The 15,422-nt window shown below is 56.4% G+C and overlaps 4 protein-coding genes across 4 annotated transcripts; 2 read left to right on the top strand and 2 right to left on the bottom strand.

Annotated features, from left to right (window-relative positions):
* Positions 1–2,323: 2,323 nt before the first annotated feature.
* On the top strand, positions 2,324–2,849 carry CCMA1212_003950 (uncharacterized protein; the record flags this gene model as incomplete). Its single annotated transcript, XM_073701277.1, has 2 exons — positions 2,324–2,350; positions 2,472–2,849. The coding sequence occupies 2 exons, from the start codon at positions 2,324–2,326 to the stop codon at positions 2,847–2,849; spliced, it is 405 nt and encodes a 134-aa protein (XP_073560203.1).
* Positions 2,850–3,732: 883 nt separating this feature from the next.
* Positions 3,733–5,103, bottom strand: CCMA1212_003948 (uncharacterized protein; the record flags this gene model as incomplete). Its single annotated transcript, XM_073701276.1, has 1 exon — positions 3,733–5,103. One exon carries the CDS (start codon positions 5,101–5,103, stop codon positions 3,733–3,735), a length of 1,371 nt encoding a protein of 456 aa, XP_073560653.1.
* An 832-nt stretch (positions 5,104–5,935) lies between these two features.
* On the top strand, positions 5,936–7,406 carry CCMA1212_003947 (Checkpoint protein hus1; the record flags this gene model as incomplete). Its single annotated transcript, XM_073701275.1, has 5 exons — positions 5,936–5,941; positions 6,046–6,106; positions 6,229–6,334; positions 6,419–7,253; positions 7,326–7,406. The coding sequence occupies 5 exons, from the start codon at positions 5,936–5,938 to the stop codon at positions 7,404–7,406; spliced, it is 1,089 nt and encodes a 362-aa protein (XP_073560657.1).
* A 352-nt stretch (positions 7,407–7,758) lies between these two features.
* CCMA1212_003946 (COPII coat assembly protein sec16) lies at positions 7,759–13,534 on the bottom strand (the record flags this gene model as incomplete). The annotated part of the gene is made up of 2 exons (XM_073701274.1): positions 7,759–8,333; positions 8,395–13,534. 2 exons carry the CDS (start codon positions 13,532–13,534, stop codon positions 7,759–7,761), a joined length of 5,715 nt encoding a protein of 1,904 aa, XP_073560656.1.
* Positions 13,535–15,422: the final 1,888 nt, after the last annotated feature.

Raw genomic sequence — 15,422 nt, 5'->3', positions numbered from 1 at the left:
GGCGCGAGTCCTGGCGGGCTATTCTGGAGCAAGGCTGAGGCCGCGATACAGAAGACGGGGCCGCTGAAGGGCTCGAGAAAGTGGTTAGTGATAGGGGGCGGGGGCTTGTAGAAGGATGGACGCACGCACACGCACCGAGAAGCGCAGGGGGTGGGTGGGATTCGAATTTTCACGTCAGAGGGCGATGCAACTTCAGTTCATGTTGGCGGCAGCAGGTAGAGTGGTGTCAGCAGCAGCGGTGATTCCATCGACGGCGGCCACATTCCCTGCGGCGTCGACTCGAGTTCTGCAGCAGCCGCTCGTCCTGTCCGGGCGGTTTGATGCTCGTTATTGGGTCGCCGCTGAGGGTTGCTGGTCGAGAGAATGGAACATGAGGTGGAGGACGAGCGAATGAGCAAAGCGCATCGACTCTTCACCGGACTGAAGGTAAGTACATGTACTAACGGGCACATGAGCCCCTGATGGGAGCGCGCCACGGGTGACCTGTTACAGTACCTGTACCGGCCAATGCCAGCAAGGTCTGCCGCCTTTAGGCTCAACCGTCGCGGTGGCAAAGCGCTGGAGCTGGTCTGGACGAGTACTGGTACTTCTCAGTAGCTCCAGGTCTTCTCTCGCCGCTACAGCGCTAGCAGCGGGCCTGAAGCAGCGCGCACAGGCGGGCCCGGAGGCCACTGGAGGCGCTGGAGCAACCATTGGGTGCCGGACAGGCGCTGGCGTCAGGTGGCCGTGGCCCCTAAACCAGCTTCGACGGGCCTAATTGGGTCTTGCGTGCAGGTGGGCCACAGCCTAACAGACGGGCAATCGAACAACGATCCACAATCGACGACAGGCGGGAAATGAGACAAGGGGAGGGTTGGGTGAGAGGCCGGGAAATGATGGCATTTTTGGTCGTGGCAGGGTTATTTTTGGGTCTGATATCCTTTCTTCATTTGTCTTGCATTCGAGGGCTCTTTTTTGGGGGTCGCTCTTGTTGACAACAGAGTCTGGGAAGCATCTCTTTTGCGGGTGCTGTGCATGATCCCTTGATACCGGGCCAGCAGCCTCGCGTTGGTAGGTAGTTGAATCATCCATATTACACCATCAGTCAAGTTGATGAAATGGCTTAGATTCATGCCTCCTGGAACAGCCGAGGTCACTCACCAGACGATATCAGAGTCGCATCTGCTAGCATAGCGCATTGATCATGGCTCCTCGTTAACCCCCCCCCTGTACCCTTACCGATTACGTACCGAAGCGCCTCACGTGGTGAATGCCGATTGTTTCAAGTTGCACACGATGCCACGTCCATGGATTGGTAGCGTCGGCGTTGCTCTCATCGAGACACCATCAACACATCCAGATACGACATGAAAGATGCAACAGCCTCGAGAACAGCAGCACAGTGAAGGAACCTCAGCCTCAGCGTTGCCCCCCTCGTCACGGCAGTGGAGAAGAGGCACCTGGGCCCCTGCGACATCTGGAAGCCGTCCCTGAAAGCTTCGAATGTCCGAGAACGTGGACAGTAAGCCCAATCTGCCTTCTCTTGCCCGATATTGATTGCTGTCATCCCCGTAGTAGCTGTTTGTCGATGCCATCCGTACATCGTACGCTTAGTAGATGTCAACCAAGCAGCTCGGGGGACTCTTCAACGAAAGGGCCACTTACGTAATCCAGCATCCGACTTGCAGCATCCTTTCGTTCCGTCCCTTTGACCACCACCGAACAGTTTCAACGCCTCCAAAACACAACTCAGTCCCTCCCCCAAGTCCATCGTGGCCATTCCCAAAGTCGCCTAGCACACCCAGCCGTGGCCCGTCCCTGCAAGCGTTTTTACATGCCTTCTATCGCAACGGCCAAGCTCAAGTTCTTAGCGCCTCTCTGGGGTCTGGCCTGGTACGTACGTAATGTTGCCTACCAGGTGCCAGGCGCAGGTGCTTTGCACGTTGTGGCTGTACGAGTACGGGAATAATTGATGTCTCCATCCATTCATGCTCCATTTCCATCTGCACTCCAACAAATGTCGAGCTCAGCCGTCATCGACTTTCTTTTCGGCCCCCCCGAATAAGGACCCTTTCAGCTGCGTGTTTGTCAAAGGGTCCTCGCGCAAGGCAACACAAGCATAAGCGCATCGTTTCCGCCTGCTTCTTGCCTCTGCTTCCATGGCCAGGAACCCGCCATAACCCCCAAACCGCCAGCATCGCATCGACGAGCACGCCGCAATCCTGCAGTCGGCAACGCTAAATCGCATGCATCATCATCACCACCTCGACCGCCAAAGACGACGCCGAAACCCGAAGAAATAGAGACAAAAGAATAAACAACAACACCACATGATAGAGGAAAGATGGGCGACACACTATCTGGCATCAAAGTAAGCCCTCGGCAAAGCAAACCACAAAACCAATGGCCCTGCAAAAGAACAAGCAAGACACAACAGCGTTATAACATGCCGCCCATAAACTAACCACGCAAAAACTTCCAAAACCAAAAAGACTCTCGTCATTCCCGCCGTCATCTCCCTCATCCTCTTCCTCGTCCTCACCTTCGTCGTCGTCCCCGTCTGGCGCCGCTACCGCAGCCGCTACAGCCAGTACCTCCCCCTCGACGCAATCTCCGAGCACACCACCTCCCTGCGCTACCGCATCACCGGCCGCCTCCTGCGTATCGCCAGCCTCCCCTTCACATGGCGCCGCGACAGGCAGGTCGCCTCGGGCCAGGCCGGCGGCGGCGGCGGCGGCGGCGGGCTCTCGGACCGTGACCTCGAGGAGGGCGAGGAGCTCGAGGACATTGACGACGACATTGCCCAGGTGCTCGAGGCCATTGCCCGGTCCCGGCGGCCGGATAACACGAGGCGGCTCAGTCGGGAGTAAGTCTCTTGCTTTCTTTTTGCGAGCGAGATGCTGTTTCATTGTTGAGGGTGAATGTGCCAAGTGTTGCTTTGTGAGATTATGCCGGGGGCTGACTCTGCTTCAAGGCTAGAGGAAGGCTTCATAGACGACAGCAGCAGCGATTCAGATTCGGGCTGAGGCGAGATACCCGCAGGGAAACAGATAAAGATGTGTGCAAAAAAGGAGGGAAGCACATTGTTACATTACATCTAGATCTACTAGCGTCTCCAAACCTTGAGGCTGGCTTTTACGACTGCAAAGGCATTGCCCAGCACGAGCACGAAGTCTGGTTACCTTATTTGCCCATCTACATGTGGTTCCCTACAAGGACACATCGAAGCATCGGTGCTCATTCAAGACGACCTCGTATCGGTCAGCGCTTCAATATTAGAAACAGGTTACGGAGAGTCCTCCTTATTACCCGCCTGATACTCGGAGACCACCTCGGCGTCAAGATATATCAACAAGGCCGGGTAATGACCTTTTATTCTTATTCTTCTTATTACATGTTATGGACAAATACAGTGCCATCTACTGGCGACGGAGAGTAGAATCGTTAAAAAAAAGAAAGAAAAAAAAACGCTGAGTGCCGTCAGGTGAAAGCATTTGCAAGCAAGACTCCCGCTCTTCAGACACGCTGGCTATCCCCAAACGCCTGTCCATTGTGCCCGGCTAAACGCTGTATGACTGAAGGTAGGTATGCTGCAAAGATGATAGACCAAGATGGACAGAAGATAAGGGCCAACTCCCAAGGCCGCTGCTGTCTCGTCCACCGCTGACAAGTTCCAGGTTCGAAAGGATGAGCTGCAGTCGAATCTGAGCAGAGTAACAACAGTAAATGTGCACCAACGCTACTCCCCTGCTTTCACCAAAAAGTCATGCTTTGCGGGTCGATGCCCCAGGTATCCGCCCAGCTGTCGAGCCACCAGCTTATCTGCCTACTCTTCCAGTATCTCATGGCCTCCTGCCTTCGCCGCTCTACTGCCCGCTGCATTCTTTCGAAAACGGGGGAGACCAGCGTGTCACGCAATCTCCTTCGCAAGCTTCGTTTCCCCTCCTCTTCGCCTTCCGGTTGCGTCGACCTTGGCGCCGTTGCCCTCTCAGCCTTGGTTAATCCAGAAATCATCTGTATGCACCTCTCTCCCTGTTCACTCTCGCAGAAATCATAGTCCCACGGAATGGCAGTCTCAGGGTCACTGTGCAACCGTGCCGGCCGCTGCCATACGGGCAGGGTAGGGTGGCCGCACTTGTGAAGGAGAGAGACGCACCCGCGCGGACATCTAAGTGGACGGCGGTTGCAGAACGCGGAATACATCCAGCTGTACAGACAGCGATGCCCAAAAAAGTGTCCGCAGGGAAGATATGCCCTGCGCTCCTGGAAGATGTCGTCTCGATCTGGGTACGGCTCCTGGTACGTGTCACTTGTTCCGCATAGACTGCACGAGCCCGAGTCTAGGTCGGTAGCCGTATTTCCTCTGGACAGACAGGGAAATGATGGATGTCGGGCTGACGCAAACAATGACGCAGCAGCCAGGCGTTCCGAAGCTCGATTAGGAAGCGAGAAGGACAGCATATCGTGTATAAGAGAGAGTTGGTACTCCTGGAGAGGTAGAGTGGCGTCGTCAACTGTCCCTCTTCGCTCGTTGCGCACCGCCGTACGACCTTCTGAGGATGCTTCAGGTGTCGCCCATGAGGTACCTTGTGGCCCATCATTTGACATATCGTCAATCTCACAGACTCCAACGAAAGGGTTGTCCACAGACGCGATCGACGAGGCTCCATCAAATGGACTCAGGCTATTGAGCATGTCGTCGCCCGCTCTCCTGGGTGTAGCGGGTGCAGGAAGCCTGTGAAAGTTTAGAGGAATAGGGTCACCTATCGGCGAAGGGCCCTCGTCAAGGATGTGCTCAGGGGGGATTCCAAGAGCCACACCGGGCGGAGTTCCCTCGGGGCTAAACTCTATCTCGGAGTCAATCGTGAGGAGTGACGGGCTCCAGGAACGATCACGCCTTGCGAAAGGATGGTTGCAGCTTATCAGAGGAGGTAGATCGGGAGTGGTGGCTTGCGAGGTGGTCTGCGTGATGGTATGCGTGACTGTAATGCTGCTGCTGCTGCCAAAGCCTCGGCTTTCTCGATCTCGCTTCTTGCCCATCAACGCCCATGAAGGTCGACATGCTGCCTTGATGGTCTCCTTGATGGTCTCCGTGACGGCTGCTTTCAAGTTTCGGAGCCCCATGGCTGCTTTTCTGCGGCGCTGGCTGAAACAAACGACTGCGTGACAGCGCCCATAGCGAAGTTGGCGATGGAGAGGTCAAAGGAGAGGCGATCTGTGAGATGCAGTAGACGATTTGATGATTGATTCTGGAATGAAATCTTTGGTTGACATGTGGTTGATATCATACGGATGCTTTGCTGACGACTGCTTGGGGGGGATGCAGCGTTTCTGTGCCCTGCTTGTATTCTATTGCAGAGACCCTTACCAACGTGTTGCCTTGTAGAGCATTGAAGATGACTCAGTGCAGAGTTGCGACTTCCTTTGATTGCAATATCTACTGCTGACTTCATCGAGGGCAGGTTCGACTTGGATTTACCTGCTCCAGGTAGGCCACTAACACCAATCGACCTCCTCCTTGGCACATGGACTACCACCAGGGCTCCTGCTTTTGATTGATACCAGGTATATGCTCGTCATCTACTAGGTACCCTAGGTAATAATATTTGGCTACTAAGGTAGATATACATGTACGGCATAGACTGAAGTTGGATCTCTGGATTGAAGCACCAACCAGACGACGTCGAGGGCGTACCTTACCTAAGGTATAGAGCAGGACGATTTGTCTTGGCTTCCAGTTCTCACAAGGAGCATCACAGCAAGTACCTAAGGTAGCCGCTTGTATCACACAATGATACATACAATTCTTATCGATGGTGTTGATATACCTACATTCAAACTAGCCATTCTTCTTTTGTGTACAACCAGTCGTAAAAAAACGACAAGTTGGGCCAGTTCTATCACTTTGAAGATCAATTATGGTTGCCGTGCTCGGTGCACCTCCACGTCCGGCTACATGCACGTAGCTACTTACTGTACGGAACCCATTCCGCCCGCTAACAAACCGGACCTCCGAAACTCCATTCAAACCCCCATCACCGTGAATCTGTCCGCCTTCAGCCACAGCCAAAGACATCAATCACGATGAGATTCCACAGCGATTTGAAAAACATTCGCACATTTGCCAGTGAGTTTTGCAGCATTGCTTTTCCATTGCGTGCAGCCTCTTTTCTTCGCTGCTGCATCGCACCTTTGTCATACCAGGACGTGATGCTAACCATGCCTCGTCCTCATCCTCATCCTAACCAGAGCTCACTGCCGCATTCTCCTCCTTGGAGAAGCTGGTATGGCTGCGTCTAAGCGATGAGACAGCGCATTTCACCGTCGTGCCAGACACGGGATCGCAAATCTGGTCGTAAGGCATCTCAGTCTCTACTTCTCACTCGGCATCATACCGTTACTGAACGTCATCTCACCATCTCATCTCTACCTCCCACAGAACACTACCAATGGACTTCCTCTTCGAAAACTGCACCATCCAGTCCGCCGAGCCCGGCAACACAATCAACCTCGAGCTCTCCCTCCAGCCCCTCCACCGCGCCCTCAAGTCCGCCCAGAACAGCATGTCCGCCTCCCTGCGCCTCACCAAGAAGAAGGGCGTCCCCGTCCTCTCCATGACAATCACAACCACCACCTCCCGGCCCTCCCACGCAAACGCCCACGCGCCCCCGCGGCCCTCCCACGACGACCCCTTTGGCGACGACAACACCCACCTCGAGACGCCCCTTCGCAGGGAGCACGAGAAGATCATCACCCAGGACATCCCCATCCGCGTCCTCCACCCGGACACCGTCGCCTCCACCGTCCAGCCCGTCCTGCAGGAGCCCGACGTCCACATCCAGCTCCCGCCCCTCCTCCAGCTAAAGTCCATCTCGGACCGCTTCACCAGGCTCGCCCTCGCCTCCGGCACCACCACCAGCAGCAGCAAGTCCCCCCGCCTCGAGATCAGCGCCAGCATGCACGGCGGCCTGCGCGTCCGCATCACCACCGAGACCGCCGACATCTCCAGCGCCTGGACCGATCTCGACAACCCGGAGCTCGACCCCGCCCAGCTCAGGGTCCCCATCGAGGAGCACCCTAGTACCAGGTTCCGCGATCGTGGCCCCGACGCCTGGGCTTCGGTTTACGTCGATGGCAAAGACTGGAGCAGAGTCCTGAGTGCTGGCAGGCTGGAGGGCAGGGTCATTGCGTGCTTTTGCCATAACCATTCCCTGGTGTTGTATGTCTATATACCACATTACGATGACGCGGGCGGCGATGATGCAGTCCTCACCGTAAGTTGAAAACCTCCCTCTGCCTCGCTATGTCTAAACGTGAGCTCACCTGGCCATAGTATCATGTACAAGCGTATAGCGCATGAGGTCTCCAGCCAGTCACGAACTCAACGCTACGCGGGATGTGAACTATATGGGAGCTATACGGCGTAAGGGGATCAAATTCCGGGGGGATCAAATGCTCTTTTTCTTTTCATTCATAATTCTCTCAAGATATCCAAGTTGCTATTGTGTGCCCAGTCATGTGTATCTGCATTCAGTCATCCGCTCGTTCCATCATTTCGCCCCCTCATTCCAAATCTTCAAACAAGAGAGAGAAAAACACAAGGTCTCCAGCCAGGGATTACTACAGTATCATGATGTCCAGTCCTATAATACAATACTGCCATCGGCTCTTTGTAAGAAAACAAGTCCATGCAAAAAAAGAACGGGGGGACGAGAACAGATATGAAAAGAAGAAAACAGGGGGGGATACGCCTAACATTCTATAGAGTAAGCTGTTGCTTCATTTGGCCATGACGTCCACATAACGCCCAGCCTTCCGAGCCTTCTTTTGCCCAGGCTTGCGGGGTCCAGCGCTGAGCAGGTCATCGATACTGCTCGCGTTGCTCATGCTAGTGGTAGGTCTGCTAGAAGGCTTGCTGTCAGTGCTCGCGCCAGACATGGACCGCAGCATCGGTGGTGCATTAAGGCTCTCCTGTGACGTGGCTCTGTTGAGCACCGGTGGAGGGGCAAGAGTCCCGAAGCTTGAAGAAGACGGTGGAAGGCTGGATCGGCCCGCGGCGGGAGGCGGCGTGAACTGCCTAAGCGGAGGCGTCCCGCTGACGGATCGGGGACTGGCCTTGGGCGGCGGAGGAGTCGCCGCCTTTGCTTCCACTTGCTCGGCTCCGGGTTTCTTGTTGACCCATCGCTTGAGCTCGGGGTCGTAGACGAAACTGCTGGCCTCACCGAGCTTGGCCTTGATGGGTTTACCGGGGGACGAGGCCTCGCCGGGGCTTGCAGCTTCTTTCTTGCCGCCGCCGAACCAGCTGGTAAAGCCCCAGCCCTTTTTGGCTTGTGCAGCTTCGGCAGCCCGTTTGGCTATTGACGAATTAGCACACGTATGTCCCAGATAGAGGTACGAAGGACAAGATGCACTTACCATCTTCTTCTGCTGCCTTACGGAACAACTCCTGGTTCTCACGATCCTTTTCTGCCTTGGACTTTTCTTTGGTTTGCGCGGCGGGGAAATCGTCGTCGTCATCATCCATGAAGCTCTTCTTTTTGGGCTTGGGCTCGTCATTGTCGGCCTCGGCAGATGGCTCCGCGTCAGGTTCATATGAAGGCGGCTCGTATCCATAAGGCTGATACGATGGAGGTTCGTAGCCGCCGCTTGATGAGCCCCCCGCTACGCCCTCATTTGTTGTCTCTCCGGATTCCGGCGCATCGGTAGTAGTTGCTGGAGGTTCATATCCATAGGAAATGGGCTGATATCCTTGCGTGGAAAACCCCGTGGCGGACTCTCCAGAAGCGGGCAGCGAGGAGGCTGAATCCTGGGTCCCGTAGGGCTGGTATCCACCGTAAGAAGCACTCCCTTCATCTTTAAGGATAGGGGTCATTGGCTGGAAGCTGAGGCCGGAAGATGCGTATCCGTTACCGTGAGCAGGTGGCGAGCCAGCCATAGAAGAGGAGGCTCCGTATGTGCCAGGCGTGTACTCGTTGGGACTCCGTCCGGCATTGCCAGGCGTGTACTCGTTGGGACTTCGTCCGGCATTGCCAGGCGTGTACTCGTTGGGACTTCGTCCGGCATTGCCAGGCGTGTACTCGTTGGGACTTCGTCCGGTATTGCCAGGCGTGTACTCGTTCGAACTTCGTCCAGCATGAGAGAAAGACGACACCTGCGGGGACTCGGCTCCGTGCAAAGGCTGAGAGTTCACAGGAGCATATCGCGACAGTGCTGATGAGAGAGCTGACGTTGCAGCAGGAGCACCAGCCCCTGGGTAGCTAGGCGAGCTGATGCCCAAGGTGTCGAAGTTGGAAACAGAGGGAGAGCGGCTCATGGACGGGGTTCCGATGCGGGCAAACGGGCCAGTCTCTTCGGTTGGCGTTGCAGTGGCATTCTCGGATTCCTCTCCGGCAACGAACTTGTTGAATCGGTTCCACATGCTGTCCGACACCTTGTTCATGCTGGGTTTGGACATCCAGGAGGACGACCCCTCTTTCGGTGCCTGTTTCAAGCGGACCATGAAGTCATCGACAGCCGCTTCCAGCAATGGGTGATGATAGGGCGACCTCTTCGTTTGCGCGGATATCGCTGAGAGGATGGCGTCGCAATATTGCAGAGCTCTGTCCCGGTAGCCATATTCAGCCAGCGTCATTGCGTGGTGAAGCTTGTAGGCTGCGAGGTGAGGAGCGCCGGCGGCCGCCGAGGGGCTGCCCGAGAGCGAAAGACCGTACTCGTATACCTCACTGAGCTGCAAAGCTTCCGTGTCCTTTGCAATCTGGTGCGAGTTCTGGCGATGGTCTGACCCCAACAAGACAAAATCAACGTGGGGGTCATCGAAGCCGCCAAAAACGGATATTTGTCTGCTGAACAAGAAGCAGATGTGAGCGGCTTCGGCCCTTCCATAGCTGGATAGCAACTTGCCCAGGGCGTTGAGGCCGCGAATGTCATCAGCACTTCTGTTGCTCAAAACAAGCGTCAGCGTCTCCCTCCACTTATCGAGCCCTTCCATGGCGTCCTTGGCGGGCTCAGAAGACGACCCGGTCGAGACCAGTCGCATGCCAGCACGAGCATGCACCGGAACAAGCTCATCGACACAGTCGTCATAGTTGCCTGACAGGACCTTGTACAGAGCGGCAAGAGACTCGTTGTTCTGGCCAGGATGGTTGACCTCCTTGCGCACAAACTCTTGCGCGACACGCTTATACAAGTCGGGTGAAACGGTATGAGAAATGAGCATGGCGTGTCCCCACAACCGCTTGTCGACTGCCGTCCAGACGGCGGTTTCGCGGTCACCCTTGAGAAGATGACGGCGAATCTGTTCCATGGTAGCGGGATCAGCTCCATCGGCCTGCATCGAGGTCACCGCAGTGCCAGTGATACCAATGGTTGGGTCCACCGGAAACAGGGCATCGTTCTCCGCAGTCGGGGTTACGGTTCCTGGGGAGAGAACGTCTCGCACAGCCTTCTCCGCTGCAGGGTTGCCCTCCAGCACCCCGTCATATTCGACAAAGGCCCGAAGGATCTTCCAGAGCAGTAGACGTTCAATCGTCCGCTTCGCTTCATGCGAAAGCTGCGGGTGGAAAGACACTTCTGGTAGTTCTCTCGCCAGGCTTTCGATGCCAGCATTTAGCCAGGTAAGCACCTCCTTCTTCTTCGACTTACCCTTTAGCGGACCGGGAAACTTGGCCAGACGGTCCTGCAGGGAGTCAATGTCCTTGATGTTTCGCACTTTGACTTCCCCAGGCGCTCGCAACATGGATGGAGTCGTCTGATTCATGACATATCTCGGAATGCTCTTGGGAAAAGAAGTGACTACTACGCCGCCGACTCCCCAGGAGATGATGGGGACACCTTGCCATCTCTGAAGGAGGTCGTGCTCTCGTCCATCAGTGGGGGCGATCATGTTCATCGCCAGGTATTGGGATCGAGAGTGAGTAGTAGGAGCATATGTAGTCTTAGCAGCAGGTGGGGACACAGGTGAATGAGACGAAGAAGGCCGGCGGGCGGTCTCCAAGGGTTTCGGGCCGTACTGACTACCTCGGGTAGCCCCAGGGGATTGCGTCTGAGCTCGCGGGGGTGGAACAAAGCCCGGCTGGACTGAGGGGACACCGCTGGGTACGTAACCAGAACCCGGCCTTTTGGGAGGGGATAAGGTAGCCTGAGCGGAAAGGGTAGGCAGGGCTGGAGGCGGAGGGGAGCGGGTGGAGTTCAGCCGCTGAGCACCGGGAGACTGATCGTCCTCCTCTTCAACCTCGCGGGTGGGGGGGAGAGAAGGAACACGGGTCAGTCTTGGTTCGTACGAGGAGCTAGCTCGTCGCTCAGTGTGAACCGCCTCTCCATTGACACCATGCGGTTTGTCGCTGCTAATCTCAAAATGGGCCAGCGGACTAGAGGTTCGCGGAAGGTGAGGCAGGACTGCTTGAGGTGGCGTTGCTGAGACGGCCGGATTGTACGCATTCGTTGGGTGAGAGGCGGCGGGTGCTGGAGAATACCGGCCAGCCGGTGGCGGTGCACTTTGGCTACCAGCGCCTTGGGGAGGAGGGGGAGCCGGTGAGTATCTGGATACGCTGGCAGCCGGTGAAGGCAGAGGGGCATTTGGCGATTGAAGAGGCGCATAAGGGCTGACTCGCTCAGGAGCCACGAGATTCGCCCTCGCAGCCGGAGCTGCAGCGGCAGGCGGAATCTGGGTTGCCATCGGAGGGCTCAGGGGAGACGGCCCATGAGGGGAGGTTGCAAGTGCGTAGGGATTAGGAGAGATCGCCCTGGCGCTTTGTCTCGAGATCGGACGTGATCGAGGCGCAGCCGGCAAGTCTTCGAAGAAGCTTGATTTGTGTCGCAGGAGAGGTGACTTTTGAATGCCGCCTGGTGGAGTTGCTTCGGTTGAACCAATGCTGGCATGCATGCTGGCACTCCGCGGTGGAGGAGGAGGTTGAAGGGTAGGGGGAGGATTGTCTGTTGGCAGTTGCTGCAGACTAGCCCGTTTCCTCGGCTTCACCGTGCTTGTAACCAAGTCAGGTGGGAGATCAAAAGGAGAGGAATAGCCCCCCTTGGACTTGTCTACAAAGCTTTGGGCCTTGGACGAGTCTGGAGGTTGTTGGGGAGGGGGGGCTTGGCCGTATGGGGTTGTCGATGGGAGAGACGGGCCCTGAGAGGGAGCTCCGTAGAACGAAGGCTGTGACGGCGTCGTAACGGGCGTGTATGCAGACGCAGAGGCCGAGCGTTGCTGAGCCGGTACGTAAGAAGTCGGCGCATAGGCAGATGTCGATGTCACACTGCTCGCTTGAGAGCTCAGCGGCGCGGTCTGGGTTGGCGGCGCCTCTTCTTCAAGGTCGTCCAGCAGTCCCTCATCATCACTCCCCAAAAACGCAGCAGCGTCGACCTCTTTCTCCCCCGCTGCCGCATCTTCCTCAATCAGAAAGCCTTCCCCATCGTCGTCGCTGGCAAAGGCTTCCTCCCACTTCGACGAAAGATCCTGGCTTGGACCAGCTTCTGTTCCGCTCGGCTTGTCATGGCTGCCAGTCGGGTTGGCATTTGGCGAATGAGACCCCTCTTCATCCCATTCAGGTGTTTTATCTAGAGTTGGCTGATGAGAAGTAGGCTCCTGGTTGGCAGATGCCAAGACCTGCATCGTCGACTTTCGCTGTAGCGGCTGGACTTCTTCGCCCATGTTTGTGTCATCCTGGGCATTTTGGCTAACCTGGTTGAAGAAGTCGTCATCTTCATTATCATCATCAAAAGAGACGATGGGAGCCTTGTCGCCACCAGCAGGAGTATCAGAATCCGCATGTGAGTGGGGTATCAGCGGTACACCTTCTTCGTATCGCGCTTCGGATTCAACATCCTCAGACCATTGCAAGTCACCGCCAATGGACCTGGACTGCGCATGACCGCGCTTCGAATCTTTCCGAGGCTCAAATGCCGCGTCTGAACTGGCCTCAGGGTGCGCGTCAGCTCGATACTCTTCCTCTTCCACATGGCCGTCTCTCTCCGTTTCCTCAAGTACATCGAGTGCCTGATTCGACGGCAGGTGAACGTCATCGATGCGCTGCGGTTCCTCTGCCATTAACGGCACGACGGGGAAAGAGTTTGTTCTATCGGACGGCGACATGAACTTGAAGGGGTCCGTGTCAGTCCTTGGAAGATTCCACTCGGTCTCGTCGTTGTCGCTGAAGCTGACTTCGTCAGAAACCGTCCGGGTAAAGGACATGGAGCTCGAGTGCTGTGAGGTGCGGGTTGTCGTAGCAGTTGTATTTTCTCCTCCTCCGGCTGCAGGCGCTGGAGTTTCCGCAGAGGACTCGGAAGCTTCGTGACGAGGTGCGGGCACCTCCGAAGCTAGCCCAGCATCGTCCTCCGCACCGGCCTCAGCGTCGCCAGCGGGAGAAGAGGATTGTTCCTCCGCATCCCGACCATCACGATGAAGACCCCACGCCGTCGGCTCTTCGTCATCTTCCAGGCCATGACCCGTGGTCTCGGTCAGAGGCTCTGCGTGATCGTCGTCATGGGCTGCTTCGGCACCATGTACACTGTTTGGCATCAGTGCCGGATTCCATGATGAGGTGATCGCCTCGTGGGCCATGGTCAATTGGAGGCCGAAAGGGAACAGCTCCTCGCGAGCAAGGCGCGGGACGGAAGCTTCTATACTGGCCAGGTTCGTTAGTTACCCAGGCAGAAGATGATGGACGACGCAAACGACTTCGAAGTCTAGGAATCCGCAAAGCCGCGCGCCAGAGCACAGCAGCCGCCAGCAATAGCATGAACAGGACCTACCTATAACAAAAGAGACTCGAAGAGGAAGCGAGGATAGATGCCTCAAATGGAGATCATGTTCGGTAGCAAGGGCAGCACAAACCCGCAGAGCGGATATCAGATGAAGACGCACAAGCTGAAGGGCCAGATGGCACGTACTGGGTAATACTTGGAGGCACAGGAGAAGAAGGCGAACGAGCACGGGCGGTTCGTACCTTTGCGCTAGCGGAGGCGTGGAAAAGTCGCCCGCCACCTAACAGCTGGAAGTACCTGGCAGTACCTGCTCGCTACCTGGGCCGAGCTGCAATGTGTTCCTTCCGGTGGTTTACGAGGCACGCAGGCCGGAGTATTGCCAAGGTCGCATTCCGTCGCGACAGAGGCCGATCTTGAAGGCCCCCGAGGCTTAGCCGGCGCAACATCCCACCTCGTCAGCGCGGCCAGGAATGCGAATGAACATGAAGCCATACACAGTTATGCAGCATGTCGTGAGATCCATCTTCTCTCATCCGCAGGCCGTTGTCGCGCCTGCTATCTCGGAAGATTGGTCTGCTGTCGGTATCGCCATAGCAAGATGCCCAGTGGCGAGTGCTGATGCGGCCGATATCCTTGTGCAGGAGCCCTAGGTCTGACAACATCCGCAGCACCGTCTTACCTACAGAGCCGCTCTGATATCGTCGAGCATATCGGGCCATCTGTCTGCTGTGGCCAGGTTTCACAACTGCCGCTCCCCCACGGTGTCAACTGCTATCCTTACTATGCCCCGGGTCTGGCTGTATCGGCGCCTTTGTGAAAGATCCTACCTTAGGGTTCAGATTTCAGCCGGACCATGCGTGCATCTGCTCGGGCTCGTCGTGGACCTATCAGTCCGGCGCTCTCCGGGTCAGCGTCTGCAAATCCCCCCGATTCCTGGGCTGCTGCTTGCCTGCAGTCACTATAGAAGATCCCTGTGCCACGGGAGCGATCCCCGCAGTAGCCCGAGATGTGATGGATGGCTCTCATAGGAAGGTCTTGACGGCGTGCCGGCAGACGTGACGGCTCTGTCCAGTCGGTGCTGCCATCAGAAGCTGCCTGCATGATGCAGCGTTGCGACCTCTGTGTACCTCGCTCGGGGGGCAGTGAGTTGTGCAAGCAGATGTATCGCGAGGTGGTGTACTGTAAGATGCAAGGCGCATGTGCTTTGGCGGGGACAAGCAGCAGCAGCAGCAGCAGCAGCAGCATGGATCGAGAGCCTGCGTTGGCCGTCAATCCGAGAAATGGACACGTACACCGCGAATCATCCTCATCGCCAGAGGTTTTCTTTCTTTGCTCCAACCACCGACCAATAGCTTTCATTCCCAAAGAGCGGTTCGTGGCGGTCTGGAAGAGGAATTTCCAGGGAAATGTCACCGAATAAATGTGTATTTGTAGCCTTCAAGCTGCAATAGACCCCCTCCAATCCGAGCATTGGCCTCACCTCTGCAGCTGTCATCTGGCCGCAGCTGCGTCCGTCAAATCAGATTGATATGCAGCGTCATTCATGCATAGTGAGGTTATTCGACGCCATGTTCAAACCTCAACTCATTTGAGGCATCATCCAATCTTCAACGCCTCTGGCAGAGCGTCGTTTAGCGCACGTGTGGCGCTGCGTCGGCGCCCCACCCAGGCTCTGACGGAGGCCCCTGGCTCTGGCTCTAGCGCGAGGCCTTACGTATCCCTTCTGTTTGGCATGGACGGGACTT

Source organism: Trichoderma ghanense (assembly GCF_004382785.1).
Source record: "Trichoderma ghanense strain CCMA-1212 chromosome Unknown scaffold_3, whole genome shotgun sequence".
NCBI lineage: Eukaryota > Fungi > Ascomycota > Sordariomycetes > Hypocreales > Hypocreaceae > Trichoderma > Trichoderma ghanense.
The sequence above is the reverse complement of the archived record's forward strand: the minus strand, read 5'-3'. Positions and strand labels throughout refer to the sequence as shown.